Source organism: Sitophilus oryzae, unplaced genomic scaffold (genome assembly GCF_002938485.1).
Source record: "Sitophilus oryzae breed Bouriz unplaced genomic scaffold, Soryzae_2.0 scaffold_177_pilon_pilon, whole genome shotgun sequence".
Taxonomy (NCBI): Eukaryota; Metazoa; Arthropoda; class Insecta; order Coleoptera; family Curculionidae; genus Sitophilus; species Sitophilus oryzae.
Window position 1 is genome coordinate 9,671,710 of NW_022146479.1, and position 24,826 is coordinate 9,696,535.

Below are 24,826 nucleotides of genomic sequence, written 5' to 3' on the forward strand. Positions count from 1 at the left end.
GAACACCCTGTATGGTATAAGATTACGATTATTTGCAGGAAAGTAAGTACAAACCAATTACAGTAAATACCAAGTACAGTTTTGATTTCAGGACATTTCTTGTATTTTTAATATTTTTTTTAGAAAAGTCTGAAAAAACATGTTTTTTATTTATTTATTAATATCTCTTAAACTATCAAAACATATTTAATAATATTTTTGGATTATGTAAAGTGATCAGAAAGGAATCCAAAAATGCAGTAATATACGGGGTAATCCATTTAAAAAAAATCATCGCGACCCTGTAAAAGTTAAAATATTTTCCTGAAATACATCCTAATACATACATTAAGTCTGCAGTTTGCACTCGAACAAAATTTCTATGTTTTTTATTATAGGAGCTACAGATGCCCGACGCACTATTGCCGAACCCTGTACCCTGTAGACTTTCTAAAATACTCAATCGTACACAATTCTGTTTGATAGTCTTTATTTCCATCGTGTCCGACTGTCTTACTCGAAGAAATCAATTTCCTGAGACGGTGCATTCAACAAAGTATTGTTCAAACTGGGTTATGTTCGCAATATAACAGACAGCCTGTTGATACTTTAATAGGCAAACGGTTTTGTTCTCCTATGCTTGCTAGAGAGTCTATCGCGAAAACTAGTGGCTATATGCATAATATGTTTTACCATTTGGCCTAAACCATAAATATGCGGGATACTCTATTTTAACGGACATATTTGTTCTATTGTCTAAAGTTCAGTTTCGGTCACATTTCTGTTGGCATTAGTGCCAGAAGGTGGGACATTATTTTCTAATAATGTTCGTTCTTCCTCGCCTCTATTGACACTTGCTTGAGTTTGATTAAGATCGTCCAGAGATTGTCCTGGAGATGCGCCATAGCGATTTATGGATGAGTTGTCTTCAAATATGCTTGCCATATCCGAAATGCTTTCTAATGGACTGTCCTGGTACAATTCTAGCCCATCTACGAAGAACACAAGAACGATAGAAAGCACTATCGCTAGTCCTATTAGTGCCAATGTCGAAGACAAAAGGAACCTTGTAAATAAGTCTGAATAGAATAAACATCTCTTTTCTCCTCTTATACCGCAAAAATTATCTGAAAAAAAAGTGTCACATTATAAATTGCAATTGCAGAGTAAGTCAACAATAGAGTAAAGTTCGTTATTTTATTTATATTGAGAATTATTAGAAAAATACATAGAAAAGTTTTAGGCTGCTATTACTCTATCAAATTTCTTTGTCAAAGATTTTATTTAGAATATATTTTATAAAGAATTTAACAGTGTAAAATATTACGTGATTTAATAAAATATTGTATATTAACACTGTCAAATTTTTCATAAAATATCTTCTATAGAAGATCTTTTTGACAAAGACATTTTTTGTGTAATACCCGAGAAAGTTAACATACACAATTAATAGTTATTTTTTATTTTTGAATATACAGGATGCTTTAAAAAAGTGTGGCTATAACAAAGGTATTTTTATATATAATATTATACAGGGTGGTCCGAATTGTACTCGGAAAACTTCAGCAGCATATTTTGCAGATAAAAATAAGTCAAAAAATTCATATAAATTTATGGTTCATTTGGGAGATACAGGGTGTAGAAGTTTCATTTTTATTTCGGTCTTTCCTAAATAATGTCTGAACTAATATCGATATTTGGATGAAAATTGGTGTCTGGGTATTTTTTACATGAGTATATGTCTTGTTGTAAAGGGTGCCGCCTCCGTGCTTTTATTAAACTACTGCGTGAAAAAATATACAATTTCGTCATTTTTTCCAAACCCTCCTATCCAATTTGAGTACCCCAACTTCACAAAAAATAGCACCACGGACAATTTTTAACATATCCCATTTTTTTCAAAGAAATTGGAATATTAAAAAACTAGTATTTATTTATTTTAGGTATATAATATAATCTTTTACGCAGAATCCAAAAATGTTAAATGTATTACATTAAAAAAAATATGTTAAATACGCATACCGAAAAGTAATTTTATATTGTGTATCTTAACCTTCCCTGTAACTTTTCTATTTAACATTTTTTCGAAATTCTCGAAACAACCGAGACAATGAACTTTACTCTATAGTTGACTCACCCTGTATATATTTAAACCATCAATTTACTTGCTGCAATGGAATAAAGGGTCCGTAATATTAAAGAAATATGTCCTAGAACTGCAAAGTAGAAGCCAGTGGCTAGGGCTTTATCTCTACTTGAAATGCATCTCAGTGTAATGAGTAAGGTGGAGATGAAGGTACTGGCAAAAAGACCTGATGATGTGACGCTATTTACTTGTTCGATTACCCACAAAATATTACATTTCTCTTGGTCGCAGGAAGCAGGGAGAGCAGTATTATTTCCATTTCCACATTGACAATTATCGTATAACTAAAAGGATAATGAAAAATAGTTGGCTATACTTTAATATCTAATATATATCGTATGTACCTTTAAGTTAGCATTGAATTGAGTACAGCCAGCTAAACAGGGCGAAAAATAAGTCTCGCCATTAAGACATACAGGTTGAAAGTAAGCATCCAAAGTGCACAAACAATTCAGAGTGCAGTGGGAATATCCCAGCCTGTCCGAATAGTGTGTTTTTATATCCGTCGAACAATTAATAAAACCTGTAGATGCAAATCCCAACAAAACCACAGTAAAAACTATTATATTCCATTTGACTAAACTGGTAGATTTTGGTTTGGTGTACACAATGACCAATCCCGTGATGCCATAGCAAGTAGCTATCATGGGATGCTTCAAGAGGTTAGTGGTCAGTTGCACCAGCATGGGGTCGCTATATCCAGACAGATCTTTTGTTTTGGGCATGTGATATTTGGTCTGGTTGAAGTACTTCTCCAAAGCGGCGAAGCTTGTGAGAGCTGCTTCCATTAAGGCTATTATCAGCACGTTTAAGACAAGAGTTTTGTTTTTTAGCAGGCGGCGGATACTATTAAAAAAGCCTGAAAATGAGGCGTTTATTTTAAAACATTTTTAGTTAGAGCATTTTCTTACCGTCTGTATGTTGCATATTATCATTGTCCACGTTACTATTTCTTTTAGCGATATTTAGCAAAGACATTACAGATTTTTTTAAAAGAAGATTTGGTAACATTCTAGGAAACAGGCTTACAAGAATACCAATTACAAAAGTCAGTGCACTAATTGTCAACCAAACTAAAAATGATTTTGTACATGAAATAACTTCTAATATGTATTTAGACCGAGTTACCTGGTGAAACAAATATATTTTGGTGATGAAAAATATACGGAATCCAAGAAGCATATAATCCTGCTTGGTTACCAACAGATCTTGCTGCTAATAGAAGTGCTGAAATATGCATAGAATTAGATTTAAGTAAGTTAATAATACATGTATCTTCGTGGCGCGCATATTTCTTGAAAATAACTTGGATAATAAGAGGAATGTAAAAAATAAAAGACTTTTTCAAGGAAAGATTTGTCATTACAGTAGACTCTGGATTATCCTACTTGAGTTATACCGCCGCTGAAATTAGCGGCGAAGCTTCCATTGATGCGGACGATGCGTCAGATCCCTTCAAAATATTGTAATACGTTTTTATTTTAAAAATGTTACAAAATTAACTTCGGTGTTGACATTTAGTATTAAATAATACATATTAAAAAATATATAAAAAATAAAATTAAAGCTAATCGAGAATCTACTGTAATTAGAATTTTTATCTTACCAATATGTTTGGCACTTGTAGCAAATAAATGATCATCGATATACGTTATTCCGTGAGTTAGTAGTGAAATTGTGCACAGGGAATATGCCATTTGATATACAATAAAACATATATATGCTGTAATCTCGTTGTTGGCATTATTATTCACAGCAAAATTATCAACCGAATCCTTGTTAAGGTCTTGTTTACACAGCATTTCATCTAAAAAGTAACTATGAATAACATTTAACCATATCCACTGATTCAACTGTACCTTGTATGCTAGTTATGTTGGTTTCTTCGGATTTAAACGGTTGATAAATCTCTGGGATTATTAGCGAAAAAGCGGCAACCGCTAAGTATATAATCAATGTTCCGAGCCATTTGGGTCTATGATTTTTGTTACCCCAGTGGGACCAACCTAAAGCAACTGCCCCAATCAAGATATCATTTATGTACGACAATATATCTGAAATAAAAAACATTAAAATAAGACAGTGTATGACACAGCATGGGAAACGTTAAAATACCTATGAAACTTTCTGATATATGATAGTGGCTACACCATAATGATAATGTGCCATTGAAATATTGAGCTAGAGCTCCGTGAATAAAATGCGCAAAGCATAATACTCCGACAAAAAACTCGGGTTTAGCGTACCTCTGTAACTTGAGTCTATCGGTCAAACAAGGCAAAATCATACAGCCGCAATCTATTTCATCTCCGTAGTCAGCTAAAGGAGCGGTGAAACCCGGATCTCTTTCAGAATTTGATCTTAAAAGTTCGCTTGGATGCACCATCATTTAATTTTGGTTATTCATTCAACACTCCCTGAAAAAAATAACATTCTAACTAGACTTTATTGTATCCATACCATTCATTACTCAAGCCCAATAAATCACCTAAGATAAGATATAAATGATACCTTATCAGGATGTTTCGTTTGATGCATAGGAAAAGAAGAAATATCAAGTAATTATGAACCACATTTGTAACAATTTTTAATTTTTATTACAGTTACATTAAAGAGTGTTTTATTCCATTTTTAGACAAAATAAATTCAAAGCTTTTGGCGCGTTTACTTCAATACGTTTGTATTTAGAGTTGCCTATGTCGCTACGCTTAACTTATCAACGTGGCGTAAAGATGGCACTATCATTATGTTTTAAATACATTTGTAAAACGCTAATACAAAATTCAACTTTCCGGATTATTTGCCGTTATCTGTTAACATTAAAAATATAGCATGTGTAATATAAGGGCATTGTTATCTCACCCGCATTGTTGTAAGACTAGGCTTTCTCGATGTTTTCAATAAAAAATTATTACAAATTCAGTAGTAAATTAACGCTCGAATGAGGTGTTTAGAATGAATCTCTGGATTACAAAAGGAGGTAATTTTAGGATACTAATATTATTTTATAAATTATTTTTAAATATATTCAATTTCAGTCACATTTTGCCTCCACCAAAGTTCTAAAAATGTATCTATGCGTTTTCGCGCGCTACTTTTACGGATTTTATTTTTAAGCATACTGTGTACGTTAAGTTCAGCCGATTTCTTAGAACAGCGTGGACAACTAACTACAGCTACGACTATTCATCCCTTTAATTTGGGGTTTTATAGCAAACCCTCAAGTATTGAATCAGGCAGAATCACCATAAAACGATCTGCACCTTCAAAATATTACTCAGCCTACAGACGACTCAAATATAAGCCACGAAGAACGTTTCCTTTTGAATATTTCGATTATGATTACGACTATTGGTTGCCCCCAAGACTAAGAGACAGAGTACGAAATCGCGTTAGAAGACCGACAGGTTTTGAGGACGTCAATTATTATGAATATGATGAAGGATTCAGACCTCATAAATGGAAAGGACAAAGAAAGGGTAATAGAAATTCAAATAAAAAAGGGTCAAGTTTTTATAGCGATGAAGATTTAAGCGAGGAAGTAGAGAGGGTTACCCCGATCATTAAACCCAGGCAACGACAAACTACCACGGCCACCACCACCGAAGAACCAACAACTCTGCCTAGTATGGCCAACGTCACTAACGCCACCACTTCTAGTACTACAGCTACGCCAAGCACGACTCTCTCGTCTGGATATGGTGTGGAACATGTTTATTACTGTTATTTTTTTCAATATTATAACCTGAACGTTTTTAGGCTATGGACCCAGCTCCAACGTGAATGTTAGCATAACTTATGGTCCACCCTCCATTCCCAAACCTCTATATGGTATTCCAGGTGCCTCACCAGGAGCTCCTATAGGGTCCTGGGTACCCAGTTTCGGTTCTAGTTTGTCCTATCCAGCCGATTCTAGCTATTATTTTCACCCTTCAAATGATCGACCAATCAGGCCCTCCCATAAAGACTACACTGTCCACAATGCTGATAATTCTTATAAAACACATTACCAGATACCCCATCAGACTAGTTATCAATTATCAGGGTTTGATTCCGGACCGCCAAACAGCTATAGCTTCTCTTCGAAGGCTCACTCAGGAAGGTATCATAATTATCATTTGGACAATGATTGGCTCAAACAGACAAAAACGGAAAAGCATCTGGATAACCAGTATCTACAGAGCCACATTATATGATTTGAACGAGTATTTTTATTTTCATTGAAACTATACTTCACTGTAAAACAGGTGCTGGCTATTATTCGTCTATCACAAATAAATATTTTAATTCTTCACTTTTGTCTCAACATCTAGCCCAGTCTAAGTATAGATTAAGAAAGCTGAATATACAGGGTAAGTACGTTTGTTTTGAGAAGCGCGCAAAAATGATAAATCAAAAAAATCCGGGGAAGTTTAAGATATACAATTTAATATTATTTTTGTGTATCGTGTTTTATAGAAGTGTAGCGAATATAACATATTTATATGCTTTTTTAAGTAACGCACTATTTATTATTTTAATTTTAGATTGTACGTAAAATTTAGTAACTTTTTTATATATAATATTGAATACCTAAAATTAGTACTTTACAATAGTTTAATTTCTTTAAAAAAATGTCAAATTCTGTTTTTGTGGGTCCGCCAACTGTAAACCAGCCAAATTAGTTGTTTATTTCAATTATTTTCTTTACATATTTTAAACACGTAACAATTAACCACCAATTAACACTATCTGAGCATACGAAATATAAACACGGAAAGAAACTTTTATTTTTGTGGTATATTATAAAAAATTAAAGCTATAAAAGCGCAAATGGACGGTTTCCCGCTGATGTGAAAAAAGATATCGGTAAATTACAAGGACAGGAAAGAATGTATGTCCCTCATTATATTCATAAATTATCGTTAGTTCATATATATATATATATCGGTCACACACGCAGTCAAATATAATTTATAGAGAATTTAATACTGATAGAAATGTAAAACTTTGAACTTGTCCAGAACCAGTAGACCTAAATATCTATATTATTAAAAAAAAGTCAACGCTTAGTCGCAATGAGTATAAACTTTAGGCCGGCTGACAAAAATAATAAAAAAAAACATAATTGTGCGTAGATAATATAAGGGTGCATATGGGGAGGGTGCCATGCCAGGTGTGCTCTATGAAGACTCGCTAAGTGTAGCAACTCGTACACGGGGTAGAATCACATAGCCGTAGGTACGGTAGTTTTGTTGGGAAATATTTAAATGGAAAATTTAAAAAATCATTCAAAACTACCGAGGTGACTGTTAATTTTAACCTGGCGCGGATACTTTTTCCCGTGCATCTGAAGGTCTACAAATCGGTAACAGCTGAAAAAAGACACGAGCGTAACATTTCGAAAAACGACGCTAGGTATATAAATTTAATATCGCGCTTATCGCGGACCTCCGATAAAAATAAAAGATGAGAATAAATAGAAATCGGGACGCGGTTTACAGACTGAACACATGGGACCGACGAAAAGACAGTTGGGCGAGAAAACGTGTGCTAATGATGGAGTTTATTTTGAGACACATTTAAAACATATTATTTTCTAAATTAAGATCGCGAAGACCCCCGATTGAGGTTGTTCTTTTCGCGTGTTTTATTTTGCTAAAACGTACACACGGCCAGTGGGCGTTTTGCACGTTGCAAAGCAAAGTTGCTTTAGGCTTATTTTAGGCGATTATTGATTTATAAATCGACCAACTGCTAGGAGGGAGTTCCGGCTAGCCGGTGGACGGCTACTGCAATAAGATGCATCTAGTGGTAACGGAATGGTACTGGATGCATTCCTAGTGAAGAATAAGGAGTATGAGCGACGAGTGAACACGACGACTTGCATTCCGACAAAACGCGCGACGTGGACTCGGAAATTGGTCGCCTAAAAATAAATTGCGTTTGAGCTAAAAAGGGAGCGGCGCGGCGCGCCGCTGGCAGCACCGCGTCTAGGGGGTTACGTACTACTGTCCCGAGCTGCTGGCACAAGCAGGGGGCGCGCGGCCGACTACCGGGATCCTCACATTCGCATTCGAGCAGCCGAGCCGCTTGTGACACGTCGTACGTTGACAACCGTGTCCGCAATTGTGTTCGTCCCCGTCGCTGGCCCTTGCCCATAGCCCTACGAGCGCTCGTCATCGTCGTCCAGTCGCGATTCGGCCAGTGGCTCGGCGCGTGCACGCCGCCCCCTCGCGGGAAGTTTATGTCCCACTTTCCAAGACCTGCTCCCCTATGCGAGATCGCCGGAGTAACTTCACCAAGGAGTACATAAACAACATCGTCAACCCCCTGGGAAGTCGGCCCGCCAGACCCACGGAGATCGCGCGCGCCAACGAAGAGCGCGCGGCCGCTGCCTTAGAGCCCGCTGAAGAACCCGCCAAGGTAAGTGGAGGCCGCAGGCCGAGGTCCGCTCTAAACGCCGCACTTTCTCTTTGTAGACCATGCTGATGCCGAGCGCGGGCCTAGCCTCGCCGGACACCGACACCCTGGGCCTCACAGGCCTGGGGGTCATCAGTGCCGGCGCCACCCTCAACGGTACCGCCGTTCAGAACAAGGACACTACATGGACCAAGCTGTTCGTCGGCGGCCTGCCCTACCACACAAGCGACAAGTCCTTGCGGGATCATTTTGCCGTGTACGGCGATATAGAGGAGGCTGTTGTCATTACTGACCGCCAGACTGCTAAGAGCCGGGGGTATGGATTTGTAAGTATGCCGCTATGTCTTGATGTCTTTCAGGCTGCGCCGCGGCCTCCCCTTCGTTTCGCTTCCCCGAACCGATAACAGTAGAAGGCTCTTATCAAGGTACTGTTGTCGGTATTCGTTCTGGGTACTAATAACGTGTTACGACTTTCTTATCTAAAGTTTATGTCGCTAAACACCGACTAGGTAGTACTTGTTCTATTTATAAACAGTCGCGCGGGGAGATAATTTCTTTGTTAACATTTTTCGTTGGTCGCCTATCAAAGGCATGCTCAAAACACATGCGGCCAACATTTTTTATTGCTAAGGGCGCGTTGAATTGGTCGGGGGTGGACGTTACTATTGTGTTGGTAGGTCGGTACCAGATGTTCCGACCGTTGTTCATAAAAATAGAAAGCGATGCCAGGGGCACTAGCGCCAATAAGAAGGTTGCTCTATTGCAATCCGCTCCATAACGGCTGTTGTGTAGCTTTAAAAAAAAACTATCTTACTTCGGTCGCAAAAACAGATATATTTATAAATAAAAGTTGAGGCGTCATTTTTAAAATGTGTTTTCAGTTGGCTCGAAAATATATTCGAGTGCGTTTAAATTGGCGTTCACGAAAAAATCGACCGTCGACCGTACCAAAGTGACCCTTCCAGCTGAAGGTACGACGCGACCTAGGTAGTCGGGGTGAATGAAACGAACAGATGTTGATTTCAGAAAGGGGACCCTAACGGTATTCTGAAATATTATTCTATTGCGTGATTTTTTACGTCAACTGCTGCGAGCGATCCTCTTTTCATTCGGCGGAGGCCTATATATGTTTCAACGGTTCCTCTTAATTATTCCAGGTTATTATGGGAGACAGGGCGTCGGCAGAAAGAGCGTGTAAAGAACCAAATCCAATAATAGACGGAAGAAAGGCCAACGTGAACTTAGCTATTCTGGGAGCCAAACCCAGAGGAAATGTAACTACCAGTGAGTATTATTTTTTTTGCCTCTCTCGGTTTGTTTCACAACGTAGATACTATTTTAACTATTTCGAATACTATTATGATGTGAAGGGTAAGCGAAGAAACCAACGATGGCCATTTTGTAGGAATTTTAAAGTAATCAAATTAATCTGTCGAGAATAGGCAAGTCCCAGATACATGCTAAATTGTCACTGAATATAACAAACGATGTCCCAATAATAACGCATAAATAATTTTTTGTGTCTCTGAAAAAGTATGTTTTGTGATATCGTCTGTTTTTTCTCCTTACCCTTCAAGTATTTTTTGTATTGCATCTTGCTGATAAACAGGGTATTTCGAAATGCTAAAAATAACCTTTTAAATTACGTCTCAATAAATATTTCTTACTAAATTAACGTCATGTAGTTCGGGACACCCTGTATATTTAATAGCTATTTGTATATATGTGTTTTGCCTGGCGACGTGTAGTTTACTTCAAAAAATTGATTTGAACAGATACCAACTGTTTTTATTACCTACGTGTTTCACGCAGATTTTTTTTCGACCGATTTACGACAAATATGTACTATATACAGGGTGGTCCGAACTGTATTCCGGAAACTTCGGCAGCATATTCTGCAGATAAAAATAAGTAAAAAAGTTTGTATAAATGTATGTCCTAAAATGCGTAGTTTCGGGATACAGGGTGTTAAAGTTTCATTTTTATTTCGATTTTTTCCAAATAATTTCTGAAATAACGTCAATATTTGGATGAAAATTTGGTATATGGGGGTTTTTTGACATGAAAAATTTGATTTTGATATCAATATGACTCCTACGTGTAGAGGGCGCCACCTACATGCGTTTTAACTGTTTTGAAGAGTAATAACTTTTCGTCCGCACCTGTATAAAACTACTGAATAAAAAATTATACATTTACGACGTTTCTTACGTAGAAAAAGTATCTTGGTAAAAATCGCTACGAGTAATAGTTCTCGAGATATTTGGAATCGAAATTATCAATACCTGTCATCATTGACATAAATTAAGTATGTTGGCTAAATAGTTATTAGACTGAAATCATAAATTTGAAATGTTTTTGTGCCAAAAGTTCAACCGACACTATTTTATTATCATTTCGAAGAAAAATTTATGATTAATTTAAAAAAATAAAATGTTTCGAAATTTATCAATTTAGTCAAATAACTATCTACTCAACATGTTTATTTTTTGTCAATAATGACATGTATTGACTGTAACTATTCTAAATATTGTAGTGCGACCTGGTTACCCCACAACTGTTCAAAGGGCGAACATGTGTTTGATTTTTCCCGTATTGGAATGAGACATCACAATATCTTGAGAACGGTTGCTCGTAGCGATTTTACCAAGAGACATTTTTTACGTAAAAAATCACGGAAATGTATATTTTTTTACTCAGTGGTTTTATACAAGTACGAACAAAAAGTTATTACTCTTCAAAATAGTTAAAATACATGTAGGTGGCGCCCCCTACAAATTGGAGTCATATTGCCATCAAAATCAAATTTCTCATGTCAAAAAAACCCCAGATACCAATTTTTATCCAAATATTGACGTTACTTCCGAAATTATTTGGAAAAAATTAAAATAAAAATGAAACTTCTACACCCTGTATCTACGAAACTAAGCATTTTAGGACATACATTTATATGAACTTTTTTAGATATTTTTATCTGCAGAATATACTGTCGAAGTTTCCGGAATACAGTTCGAACCCTGTATATACCGGGTGCGTCTCAAAAGTGTCTCACCCCTCTAACTTTCTTATTTTTTCAAACAAAACAATTAGTATATGATATAAATTATTTATTCAATTATTTTTGGTCACTTTCTGTTTCACCGGAAATTACTACAACTTTTAATTTTTAAATGGCACCCTCGGTTTTTTTTTACTTTTTCATAGAAATGACACTCTCAATAGAATGACCTATAATATGTCAACTTTTGACATTTTCACATATGGTTTATTTGAAATTATAACATGCGGTTCATAACGACAATTGAATACCAAGTGTGTGGTATCAAATTATTCGTAAAAAAATGCCTTTGCCAAATATGTCAATGAGCCACCCTACAATATAGTAAACAACTACATAGAAATCAGACTGCACTGAACGATTTAAGGTATACAAAAGCACATAAAATAAGCAATAATCGATTTCGAAGCGATATCTCAAAATGGCGCTAAAACTTTGGTTTTTGATATATTTAAAGATATTTAAATATGCATGCTATAATAAACCAGAGAAATAAACTTTGCTGGTCTATTTTAAATATTTATGTTACATAAAAACTTCATTATTTCAAATGAAACTTCATTATTTCAAATTTCACTCTGATTTTTTTAAAACAAGTCCAAGCAGATTTAAATGCTCTTTCTAACTATATTAGGGTTTCCTATACCTATCTGCTTCAGATTTTGAATAAAGAGCGGTTTTTCAATAAAATGGCAACAACGAGCGCTAGTGTACTAAGGGCTAGTACAGTACGTCTGTCCGTTCTGTAGCTACGGGGTATCCGTGAGAGGGGAAACGATATTCTCTCCATGTTTTTCGTAAAAAATTAGACGACGCGTCCCATCAATAAAAATTCGACAAATTTGCAAGTAGCCAATACAATGAGTGGGCGGAGCGATTTGCGGTGACGTACTCGTAAAGTCGACGTATAAAATATATTGTTGTTTATTTAAATGTTTTTTGTCCGCATTCCTTTCATAGACACAGATCCAGCAGACGTAGTATACCTAGTAGTGACAATTAGTAGTAAATTTTCAAAATCGAAATTAGTTTATAGACATTAATTTAAATTTATGGTAGTTTACTTTTATTTAAATTACCTACAATAGTTGAATAAATTATTTATAAAATATTATTTACAAATATAAAAAATAAAGTATTTATTATTTTATCAAGAAAAACGAAGAAGTAGTTCTTTGCTATATTTTAGGATGACTTCACTTTCAGCAACAGGTTTCTGACTAACATATTTTTCATAAACCACACTATCAGCTCTGCGAAATAGGACAGTAGTTTTTCAAAGGAACGCTTATCGAGGAGGATTGCTATTTGGATATCTTTGTGCATAAATAAACCCTTCAGGCCAACAAGCAATTTTCCTCACAAAATAAAATCACTACTACTTACTTTATTGTAGGTAAATTAAATAAAAGTGAAGTGTTATAAAATTAAATAAAGTCCATAAACTAATGTCAATGAAAATATGAAAATAGCTACTGTCATTAGAAAATTGCCATGGCGACACGAGCCATTTTGATTACAATGCTATTAAAAAATAGTTTTTTATTCAAAATCTAAGCCATGAAACCCTAATGTAGTTTGAAAGAGCATTAAAATCTGCTTCTCTTTATTTAAAAAAATAGAGAGTGTTGCATTTGAAATAACAAAGTTTTTAAGTAAAATAAATATTATATATAAATAGATCAGTAATTTTTGGTACCCCTGTATACATTTAAGGAAGCAATGAATCCAAGAATTCAAAAATGAAATAAAATACCGGGTATTCCACCAGAAAAACAATTTTAAATTATGCACATTGGCACCTCCATTGGTGAGTCTTAAATAATTGCAAATATTTTTAGGGCTAGTATATTTCGACCCCAGAACCACGATTATGAGTTTTTTCGCGAAAAAAAAATTGTTTTTAGTTTTTAGTTAAAAAACATAATTTGTTGATAATATGGCAACATAGGTAGTACATTAAATTTACAAGAAAGAAAACCCAGAAAAGTTCCAGTAGTTCTCAAAATTTAAGCGAAAAATCTTTTTTTTTGGAAATTTTGAAAGTAAAATAACTCGGTTTTTTTAGACTTATTTGAAAAACGGTAAAGAGAAAATATGCTTCTTTTATCGAGATCTACCAGCCCTGAAAACATTTGCGCTTATTTAAGACTCACCCTGTATAAAGGTATTATCTCTGAAAAAGGGTATAGCCGGATTAATACTCACACCTAAATTTTTAGCTCTTTAACTCAAACGGTTTTCGAGATTTTCAAAAAACCTGTTTTTTCAAATTTATTTTTATTTTTGTAGTAAAATTCAAAATTAATTAATGATGATTTTTTTCTAATTCTTAGAAGTCTAAGACATGAAAAAATTAAATGATCGTGAATCTTAAGCAAAAAGCCGATTTTTAGAGGCGGAAAGAAAATTAAAATCTTCATTTTTTAACCTTTTTGAAATATATCACTCACTATAAATCATTAGAAAATGTCTTTTATACTTCTTTACACTCAGGAATTTTTTAGAATTTTTTGAAGTGGTGGAACAATATGAAAAAAATTAAAAACTCATTTTTATAATAATCTTTATGTTTATTCCTGGCAAGGATGAATTTTTAATGAAAAAATATTTTCTTCTCATTTTTTTAAATTAAACACAAATATAAGTTTTTAGAAAAAAAATAGTTTTTAATTTTTTCATATTGTTTCACCACTTCAAAAAATTCTAAAAAATTCCTGAGTGTAAAGAAGTATAAAAGACATTTTCTGACGATTTTTAGTGAGTGACATATTTCACAAAGATTAAAAAAATGAAGATTTTAATTTTCTTTCCTTGGCTAAAAATCGGGTTTTCGTTTAAGAATCATGATCATATTATTTTTCTATGTATTAGAAAAAAAATCATCATTAATTAATTTTGAATTTTACTATAAAAATAAAATTGAAAAAACAGTTTTTTTTTTGAAATCTCGAAAACCGTCTTAGTTAAAGAGCTAAACATGTAGGTGAATTATTTTGATTCGACACCAAATCGATCCCTTGAGTGCAAGTCAAAAAAAGCCGCGGGGCAGATTTCCCATATTAACCCGACAATACCCTTTATATCTTTATAGTCACAAGCAAAAAACGGCAAAAATTAAAATTTTTTACGTGTCTTAGCATTCTTTCAATATTCCGTCACGAAATATTGTTAGTAAACATCAAATTCGGATTCAGCGCAACATAAAAAAATAAATAAATCAGAACTACCCCAAAACTTTCCTCCGAAAAAATACAATTTGACTAGACTAAGTCGCCGTAGGACAAAAACGCTGCGAGCTAGAAAAAATGTTGGAAATGTAAATCGGCGGAAGTCTTTTGGCGCATATCCGGGTAGGCCGGAACCGGCGAGGGGTAAAGCGCCGGTACGCCACCCAACAATGCCTCGTGCCCCGTTCCGAACCAGTGGCTTGCGCCTCCTTTTGCCGCTCATACCACTGGTCTGCATGAAAGTCGGCCCTGACAACACCATTCTTGTCGATTCTCTTCAAATCACCTGAATCCAAATATAACCCCCCATTTTTGGCTATAAAACCCCCTACCTATTTTTACTGCCTTTCGATAGTTTCGTGGGATGAAAATGATTATTTTAGCCTCTACATTGTTATTTCTGGAGTACTAGAGACTACTTCACTTATTAGGGTTTCGTACCCCAAGGGTAAAAACGGGAACCCTATTACTAAGACTTCGCTGTCCGTCCGTCTGTCACAAAGCTCTATCTTATGAACCGTTATAGCGAGACAGTTGAAATTTTTACAGATAATGTATCTATGTTGCCGCTATAAGAACAAATACTAAAAACAGAATTAAATAAATGTTTATAAATAAAAAAGTACTTTCACTAAACATTATCTTTTAAGTAAGAATTTTACATAGAATCTTTCAAGTTCTCGGTGGCCGCGTGGTTTAAAGCGTTAGGACTTTACGCTGCTATGACGTTGGAGCCGTAGTAAGGCAGGTTCGAATCCTAGTTACGGCGACTTTTTTTTAATCGTTTTTTTTTTATTTTTACATATTTATTTTTACTTTTTACATATTTATTATTGATTAATACAATTTTTAGTAATGTGTTTCTTCATGTTGATGTATTTTAAAGTTCGTACCGATTTTGATGATTTTTTAAGCAATTTGTAGCTAAATTATTTAACTTTTTAGTGTCTCTTTCTAAATTAAAAATGAAAGTTACCATCTATCAATTATACGAGGGAAAACAAAATGTTGATATTTTGGTGAAAGTCTGAAACACCCTGTAGAATATTTGAACAAAGCAAGGAATTTAAAAATGATTTTATCATCTATAAGATGCATCTTTACTCGATAGGTAGTTTATTTTTTAGTTCATCTCAATAGCTTTATTTTTTGGAGATATTGGTTTTTGAAGAAGCCATTTTTACATTAAAACGATGTCTTTGTGTGTGCTTTTGGTCTTCAACAACACACCTGAAAAAATATTTATTGTATTTGTAAAATCAGTGTCATTGAAAAGGCATATATTATAATTGTTTGTTGGCAGTTACTCTAGCAGAGACGGTTTTAGGTGGAGAAGTTGATCTCTACCATAATCAACAATTAAAGCAACTATAGCGGATACAAGTTCTAGACTTAAAACCATCTCTACTAGAGTAACTGCCCAACAGACAATAATAATATGATTTTTCAATGAAAGTGACATTAACACACTTTTTCAGGTGTGTTGATGAGGACGAAAAGCAAAGGCATGGTTTTAATGTAAAAATTACGAAAAAATGTTAATGTCTTCTTCAAAAGACAATATCTCCATAAGAATTAAATAAAGCTATTGAGGTGAACCAAAAAATAATATCGAGAAAGATGCACCTAGATGATAAAATTATTTTTAAATTCCTTGCTTTTTTAACATACTCCACCGGGTGTTTCAAACTTTCAATAAAATATCAACATTTTGTTTTCCCTCGTATAATTGACAGATGGGAACTTCCAATTTTAATTTAAAAAGAGATACTAAAAAGTCTAACAATTTAGCTACAAAAAATCATCAAAATCGGCCCAATAGAAAGAACTATATTAAACTTTAAAATAATTTAATTATTTTTTTTTTTAAATAGATGCAGTTTTTCTTAAATTACTTTACGAATCGGCTTGTCCAAAATTGTTTAAATTTGGCATGTGTATTCAGCATACGCAGACCTTTGTAGAATGTAGGATGTAGACTACGCAGACCTTTAAAATCATATTTACAATTTCGCTGTAAAGCAGGGGAGCCAGTATCTGGACAGTTCAAAATTTGTATGCTATTTCCTATTTTCCAACGACGATGCACCACCCGGTATAAAGCAGCATATGTTATTATATAAAAGTATATAGAGCATATAATAAATTTTGCGAGAAACTTTTACTCCCGGGCAGAAAAATGTCGCCCAGAATCCTTTGATCCTGAGGGAAAATATTTACTTGGCGCGTTTGCACATTAAACTAGGGTTGGCCAAACAATTTGTGAAAGCAACGGACAAAATGTCCTCGCCTTAGTGATGCTAAAATCAAGGAGTTCCAGATTATACAGCTTTTCCAAGAGTCTACGTTCATTGCAAAACATGTGTAAGAACTTTTTGGCTATCAAAGAAAGTGATGATTATGTCTCGCTCAGGTCAGGGAATTGCTTAGCGTTGTAACATGACTCTTAAAGTGCGTTTCCTTCAATCGCACTTTTTCAGACGTTCTACTATTTTTATGTCACTTAAATTTAGGCTTGAACCATAAGTACACAAGTACACATATTGTCTACAGCTAAAATAATTCTTTTCACCTCTTCAAATTATATTCATATCTATAAAATTATCATTATTATGGAAAAGTGACAAAAATTAGAGAGGGGCTGCCCTGAAAAATGTGGATTGTAGAAGTAAACGGGAGGTATATTTGGATTCAGGACGTTATTTGACATAAGGATCACCAGGACTGGTGCCGGGGTTCGAGAATTTTTCTTTTTTTGCAGACCAGTGTACTCGATCATGTATTTTATTTCAGGTTTTCCATTTCCCACGGTGAGGGCCGGCGCGTATCCAGCTTTGTTACCCAGCCAGTACGGGTAAGTGCAAAATCGTTCCCTTTCTACACTACGATATAAACAGTCGACATCGCCAGCCGAACCAATGTCATAATCAGTTATTTCATGTTTTCTAGCCTCTTAAGCTCGAGGAGTTGGTGATTCCGTTCAAATTGTTTTATCGAATTTGGCTGACGCAAGAAACAACTCGAACATAACGTAACAGTTAGTCTTTCGATGAGTGTGCGTGTTCGTGTGTGTGTGGATTTTTAATTTTGATTAGTTACTGAGTTCCACTTATCAATTAAATTTGCCGGTGCTTGTCAGGTCAATGGGACCGGGCTCCAAACGTCTCGTTACGCCATTAATAAGAAGTAAAATCAGACGGTCCTTTGAGCAACTTTCGTTAAACAAAAATACTTATAAATGGCATTTCGAGTTTTCGTTCCAGCGGCTTGACAAGTATCACCAAAATATATATGCACGATGTCCTCCAATCATAAACCGACTTTCTTGTTTTACTGTTCCCTTTTGCAAACACTCGTTCGCAAGTAACATTAGATTTGTTAGTTTTGAGAAAATTTAACTACTTTTTTCTTAAATTTGGCACTTGCTCCTAACTAGGGTAACTACAGTATAACTTCAATAGTCCAGGCAGATCGTTCCGGCATACAGCCGGATTATCGAGGCACCCGGATTACTGGAGCCACTTAAATTGTCAAAAATAACTATAATAAATTTGTTAATCAAAATTATAGATAAAAACTATTTTTCCCATAAAAACCTGATTCCTCGCTGCATTGCAACATTGTATCAACGTAAATCTGTCTTTGGATCTTTCAACATGGAGCTGTTTTTTCATCTTGACGAACTCATCTGCATTGTATACTTGTTCTTTGCTTAATATCGTCTCTGGAAGAACAGATCTAAACTTTTCCTGAAACAGAATCACGGCTGTAACATCTCTGGAAAGCAGTAACATTTCTGGCCAAATATTGTAAGAAAACGTACTTCGTTTCTTAAGTTTGGTTTATCTGGCAATCCATAACTGATTGAAAATACCGCTTCGATTCATGAAATCTCTGATGTACAATGGGAGTTCAAGTCCAGGCTATTCTGCTCTTCTCATTTTGTTATTTGTCTTTGAAACAATACGACGTCATCGATAATGGTATTCATACGGTTGGTATTCCTATGGTTGAAATTATTTTGATACAAAAGTTCTGATTTTATCCTTCATTTTGTTTATGTCATACACTGCAGATTTTGAAACCATAATGTATCTGCTCCGCAATGTGACGAGTATTTTTCCCGATCAAGATAATCTAATATTATAGATTGTCGTGTGTAAAGAGATGTGGTAGTTTTATTGGAACCATTACGGTCTAACAAGATTAAGAATCAAATGCATAAATAAGACTTAGTTCATAAACAAAATATAAACGTTTCTGCTTATCCAGATTTGAAAATTATGAGATTTCGCGTATGATTTTTTTGCGTCCGAATTTCAGGGGAAATAACAAATAACAGTATCCGGATCACTGGAGTGCCCAATCCAGAGACTGTCCGGACTATGAAGTTATAATGTATATGTTTACCAGTAAACAAAATCCAACTTACATTGATGTACTTAGTTTTAAACGTTTTAACGGTTACAATTGTTGATCAAACTTAACTCGATTGGCGGACGACATATTACTGTTTGCTGTGGGGTTTTTTGTACTACTTTTATTTTGGGCTGATTATTTTTGTACGGTATTGTTGTAACTCACGACTGCAATGTAACATTAACGCGACGCTAACAGGATTTCGATGTGCTTGGTTGTCCTTAGGAGAGCCAGTGAAGCGCTTATAGAATAGAGTACTTGTTTGAACAGTGTCATCTCGAAAATTAGGCGTAAGCACTTCACTGGATCTGCGAATCGGAGTAGGTTACAGTGCAGCCGCGTAGAGGGATGGCTGAGGTATGTGAGTTGAAAAAGGTCTTCGAGTCCTGGTTGAATCTGACAAACCAATAGTTTGTGGGATTCGATTATGAACTGGTAGACACTGAATGACTGAATAGACTGACGCGGATTGAATCGAAGCATTTCCGGTTAAGGTAGAATCGTAGTTTTTTAGATTGTTTTCTCTCACTACTGTTGATTTTACCGTTACATAACCCCACCAGAATCTATCCTATTTCAATACTAACCCGGTCAAAGGCGAAATCTCTGGCAGAAAGTGGCTTTTCGATCGCGTCTTTTTCGGCATCTTTAGAACTCACGGCGTGATCGATATCGAATAACTCGCCTATATCTCCATGCAAAAAGATGCTCATGAGTAGGGTTTCCATAACAGTTTTTGGAAATTCCGGGCAAGTGAGAGCAGTGAAATCCGGACTTCGTTGAAAAATAGATTATGGCATTATTTATATAAAGTTTGTCTGACGAGAGAATACCTGACAGTGAGAGTTGTCTGTCATTTTAATTCACAGATAAATTGTATTTTCTATCATCGTTTGGATACCGTTGTCTATTGCATATAAAATTAGCATGAGCAAAAGTCTGTCCAACCAGTCAGGGAAGATTTCGAAAGATGACAGAAAATCCAATTTACTTGTGAACCTGACACTGTCATGGATCGTTGGATAAATGTGAGTTTATCCAACGATCCATGGCACTCTGTTTTTCCGGCACTCCAATCATTCAAGTATACTGTCATTATTGAAATAAACCAATAAAATTGCCTAAAATCAACGACGGACGATGCACGGATACATGTAAACCCACACAGTATTCATAAAGCGCACGTAATCATAACAAAATAAATTTAAAATAATTCATATCCACGAGTGGACCGAAGACGAAAAAAACTACCAGATAGATATGTCGGTTTAGTGAATATAATATGACATCGTAACGATTAAAATATGGAAGAAAGTTAAGTTGTTTTTAAGCTAGATTTTCCGGACATTTTTTTGAAATTCCGGCCGGACCACCTGGACATCGTAAAATCCCGGACGTATGGAAACCCTACCTATGACGGTTGCTTGAGGAAAAAGTTAAGTCCGCTCTACCTACATAAATCTCTAATAAAAGAAAACGTTGTCGCCAAAGCCAGCCCGAGCCAAAAGTTTGAAATGCGTCAGAGTTGGCCGTATTTGTGGACGATGTAAGAAAACGAAAATAGCCCGAAAATTAATTGGCCAAGTCTTGTTCGGTTCTCCACGCATGGTTGTGGAACTCTTTGACACGGACTTTTATATTTAGATCGCATCTCGAACGGGTCTGGCTTGTTCTTCTGGCTAGTGACCGCGTAGCGCGTTCAATTAAACAATTTCCACGACGAAATTGAGGCTCAGCTGACCAATAGGCGCCGGGGTGACGCTCTTCAGCTGCTCCAGATTGGAAGAGAATGTCTTATATGGGCCGAACCGGGGTCAATAAGACCTCGGGAGCTTGGATCGCCGGAATCCGGAGTTTGCCCGGAGCGGCGCGCGAACCTCGCAACTTTACAGCTAAGTCTGGATTTGCGAGAAGATTATCCAATAGTCGGCTGACGCCGCCTTCGAGGCCGGCTCTTTTCTCCTTTTTTTCCGCTAGCTTTCCTCCGGCTCGAAATTTTTACTTATCCAGATCGCAACCTAGCCACGTTTTTAATTAGACTTTTAATCATGACTAGGAAAGCAAAAGACTTTCCTACAAACCGCATGAAAATATGTATGCCTATTTCGTTGCTCTATTTTATGTTGAACAAACATTATTTTTACCGACTAGTCAATATAAGGGAAAATCGATAACACATTAGGCTGAAAAGAAGCGTATTGTGCTTAGAATATATATGTAATGGATTATTATTTTCTATTTGGAAATCCCTTATGCCAAGGGCGCAAATGGATTTCCTTCTAATCACCACCGCACTCAATTACTCAACTATTAATCATTTTCAAACGGTCGCCTCGAAAAAAAAAACAATGCGACAATCGTAGTTTTTTTTTATTAAAATCCGTGACGTATAGCAATAATAAATGTCCGATGATAGACATTTTTAGTGTCCTAGTCCTGTGCTATTCCACTTAACTGTCATTATCGCATTTGGCAGTATTTAACAGCCGAGAAAATATGTCTAATCAATGCCATATCTGACTGCGCGGTGGGGTCACTATAAAGATAAAATCCACTCATACTGAAACATCTTACAATCCATTAAATTAATAAAAGTATAAATAATCGTATTAACATAACAGATTGTTTGTTTAATGACTGAATACTTGTAACCACATTGTTGTTTTCTATATTCTATGTTCTTGTCTTTTTGTGTTTTTGCTCGTTGTTGTTCTTATTATCTTCTGTATGCTAGTGTGTTATGTTAAGGTTTGTTTATCGTATGTTTTCAGGTATATTTTCAAATAAATCAACTCGGAAATAGAAAACCGTTTACTGTTTGAATTGAAACTGAAAAATACAGTCACCCTCCAAAAAGATTACAACATATGGGAGATTATTTGTATTGTTGTGTGTTGTTTTTTAAAAAATGAAGAATAATTTAAAAAACAATTTTTTTGAATAATACGTTTACATGAATTTTGCTATCAATAAATTTCATAGACTTGGTTATCAAACCGTGTTCCCGTAGATTACGTAAATACCTACAAATTTTCTAAAAAAATAAAAATTAACACATTTTTTGAACACAACAAAATAATATTAACTAAACAAAACTAGAAAACGTCATTTTTACTATACATTAAAAGCAAATAAAAATTAATACGTAGCCAAGAGTCATAGGTGAAAAATTAATGATATAAAAGAGTATTCATTTTATTTTATGTAATTCAGATGAAAAAACTGTTAAAATTAAAAGATCTGGTTTAAGATGGGCTTTAATCTGCTTTCTTGGCGTATGTCAAAATAAATTTTTAATTAATACTGTATGCGTATTTTCATAATTCAATAATAAAAAAAGACCATTCGTTGGAAACGTTGAAGTCTCTAAAAAATTTGTAGATGCGCCCCGCGAATAAGTGAATAATAAAATGCTAAAATTTCGAATCTCACTTCACGACACTTTTTCTCAATAGTTCTTTTAAAAATCGTCGAATCCGTCTGAGAAATGTATTTCTGACCGTATTTCTGGTTAAGGAGACACCTTCACGACTCTTCGTAACCGTGCCAAGTCTATTTCTGTCGCCCCTATTTCATATTGTTTGTGCTAATGCATTATTTTTAACTCCGATAAACTCAACACTTGGCTTTTTGTCTTTAAAAATCTCGTCATTAGCGTGGCCATTTGTTATGATGACGACCTTTGGCCGCTGGAGTGTATGAGAAAATAATAGCTGGTCAAAATACTGACACGTGGAAACACTATCCCCTAGAGCCACGTCTCAATACAAGACTTGCGCCTCTTCGGTGGGGCGTCGCTCCTAATACCTGTAACAAAAAAATTCTTAATAATGGACAGAAATTCTACTAATCGAGCCAAATGCAAAAGTCGTATGCGACGGAACAGCATTAACCTCTTTATGGTGCGTGGCTAGGAAAATGGGAGCCAATCTGTGTCAGAAGCTGAAGGAGCCCGACAGTTACGTACAGCACAACTCATACGGCTTTCGTAAACGCTTTCGGCACCAATCGTTTTCCGTAGAGCAAGCCAGAACCGGTGCCCGGTATTCCTTTATCCGGCCTTAACTTGCCACTTCAGAATACTGCCAACTATTGTTCTTTGTGTCTCTCGCACCCGACAAACCGACGCGGCGACGGACCGACCGACGCATCAAATCCTAACTGAAAATTTGACTCTATCGCGGCGTCCAAAGTTTTCCTTCCGGTTTTATTTGGCCTTTCTGGTGTTGCTTGCTGTGCTCGGTGTCCTCGGACGGTTCTCGGTACCAGTTTTATTTTCTATTTTGTTTTCAGGATGCCTCCCAGCTACATGTACCAGTCACCGTACCTGGCAGCCACTGCCCCCGGCAGCCTAGTGCCCCTACCCACGACGCAGCTGACCCACGCAGCTGCTGTAGCCGCTGCGACGTCCCAGTTTTACGAGTACCAGAACGCGGCCGCTATAGCTGCAGCTGCGCCTTACACTAGCCAATACGCCAACGGATTTGATGCCTACACGCCGTACACTGGCGCAGCAAGTGAGTATGCGCCCACCGCTAACACCAAGCGACTCTAATTGTTGTTTTTCTAGGTACGGCGAACTACATGCCCTACACCTATGCTACTCTCCCTCAGACACCCGGCATACCAACGGCTGCTACTACGGCGTTTCCCACCATCCCCTACCAGGCCTCGGCCCAAGCTCCTACCTTGCAGGAAGCGAGGTTGCAATAGGCCAGCCATCAGCATCCGCAGTTTAGCAACACAATTTATATTTATTCTAGCATCCCCTTGACAACGCCGAGGCATAGTTTCGCGTTTCGTATAGTGATAATTGTCAATTGATTAACGACCTCAGACAAAATGCTCAATAAATCCCAACAAGACTTAATTGCTGCTCTTTTGCAGACCGTTACTTTGTTCAATCTGCAAAAGGAAGTGCAATATACTTAAAAGATATAGTTAGTATATTATTTAAAATGAAAACTGTATAGTTCTAGTCCTTAGTTATAAAGGTATTTTCCTTAATATTTTCTTTATCCTTTATGGGACGGGGAATAATAATTATTCTTAATATTTTAACTTAGGTTTTGCATATTTAAGTTTAGCATTTGAAAACTAGTTAGATGCCGATTTACATTTTCACTATTATTTCTTTAGTTGAATTCATTTCGTCTGTAGCAATATGGAGCATTGTCAGTGCCTTCCGAAAGCAAATGTATAGAGACCGCGTTTTTGATTTCCGCGTTAAAATGGAAACACTCGACGGCCTACTCATGATCTAGTCAGGGTTCAGCACCATTTTGAATATCTATTTCCGTCCATCATCCGATGCGACGCTTTCGCGTCCACCGAAGGGAACAAAACAACTCAAGTCGACACTCACCATCAATTTCTGTGAAAATGTAAATATCTTTATTATATACTGTACTTCAGTCATAGAGACTATATGTTTATGTACACTTATTTATATAAAGGTTATTTTAGTCTAGGTTTTTTTATTAGTCTGTAGTCAATTGCCTATATACCTACCAATCCGCAAATATTTCCATCCTTTTTTGCCATATTTCTACTCAAAAAAATACATTTCTTTGAATGTGGTAGACAATGATT

At 35.8% G+C, this 24,826-nt stretch overlaps 3 protein-coding genes across 4 annotated transcripts; 2 read left to right on the top strand and 1 right to left on the bottom strand.

Moving 5' to 3' along the window:
- Positions 1-205: 205 nt before the first annotated feature.
- LOC115882350 (putative solute carrier organic anion transporter family member 1B7) lies at positions 206-4,622 on the bottom strand. Its single transcript, XM_030900374.1, has 8 exons — positions 4,241-4,622; positions 3,985-4,179; positions 3,732-3,932; positions 3,254-3,352; positions 3,037-3,198; positions 2,470-2,984; positions 2,145-2,409; positions 206-1,106 (listed from the first exon to the last, which is right to left on the bottom strand). The coding sequence occupies exons 1-8, from the start codon at positions 4,512-4,514 to the stop codon at positions 736-738; spliced, it is 2,082 nt and encodes a 693-aa protein (XP_030756234.1). The 5' UTR covers positions 4,515-4,622; the 3' UTR covers positions 206-735.
- Positions 4,623-4,909: 287 nt separating this feature from the next.
- On the top strand, positions 4,910-7,784 carry LOC115882189. 2 transcript variants are annotated; one of them, XR_004050162.1, is made up of 4 exons: positions 4,910-5,105; positions 5,164-5,826; positions 5,885-6,372; positions 6,439-7,784. XR_004050162.1 is itself a non-coding variant. In XM_030900088.1 (3 exons), exons 1-3 carry the CDS (start codon positions 5,081-5,083, stop codon positions 6,319-6,321), a joined length of 1,125 nt encoding a protein of 374 aa, XP_030755948.1. In that variant the 5' UTR covers positions 4,910-5,080; the 3' UTR covers positions 6,322-7,784. The 2 variants fall into 2 exon arrangements, 1 of the variants encoding a protein (XP_030755948.1); XM_030900088.1 differs by having other exon boundaries at positions 5,885-7,784.
- A 384-nt stretch (positions 7,785-8,168) lies between these two features.
- On the top strand, positions 8,169-24,704 carry LOC115882190 (RNA-binding protein 24-B-like). The gene is made up of 6 exons (XM_030900089.1): positions 8,169-8,530; positions 8,587-8,853; positions 9,685-9,811; positions 17,609-17,669; positions 23,528-23,751; positions 23,805-24,704. Exons 1-6 carry the CDS (start codon positions 8,381-8,383, stop codon positions 23,945-23,947), a joined length of 972 nt encoding a protein of 323 aa, XP_030755949.1. The 5' UTR covers positions 8,169-8,380; the 3' UTR covers positions 23,948-24,704.
- The last annotated feature ends 122 nt before the right edge of the window (positions 24,705-24,826 follow it).

Coding starts and splice junctions, on each gene's coding strand:
- LOC115882189 (XM_030900088.1), top strand. CDS start 5,081: ATGAATCTCTGGATTACAAAAGGAG. Junction 5,106..5,163: donor TCTCTGGATTACAAAAGGAG/GTAATTTTAGGA, acceptor ATTCAATTTCAG/TCACATTTTGCCTCCACCAA. Junction 5,827..5,884: donor GACTCTCTCGTCTGGATATG/GTGTGGAACATG, acceptor GAACGTTTTTAG/GCTATGGACCCAGCTCCAAC.
- LOC115882350 (XM_030900374.1), bottom strand. CDS start 4,514: ATGATGGTGCATCCAAGCGAACTTTTAAGATCAAATTCTGAAAGAGAT. Junction 4,180..4,240: donor TATATCAGAAAGTTTCATAG/GTATTTTAACGT, acceptor TTTTTATTTCAG/ATATATTGTCGTACATAAAT. Junction 3,353..3,731: donor TACAAGTGCCAAACATATTG/GTAAGATAAAAA, acceptor TGCATATTTCAG/CACTTCTATTAGCAGCAAGA.
- LOC115882190 (XM_030900089.1), top strand. CDS start 8,381: ATGCGAGATCGCCGGAGTAACTTCACCAAGGAGTACATAAACAACATC. Junction 17,670..23,527: donor TTGTTACCCAGCCAGTACGG/GTAAGTGCAAAA, acceptor TTTTGTTTTCAG/GATGCCTCCCAGCTACATGT. Junction 23,752..23,804: donor GCCGTACACTGGCGCAGCAA/GTGAGTATGCGC, acceptor TTGTTTTTCTAG/GTACGGCGAACTACATGCCC.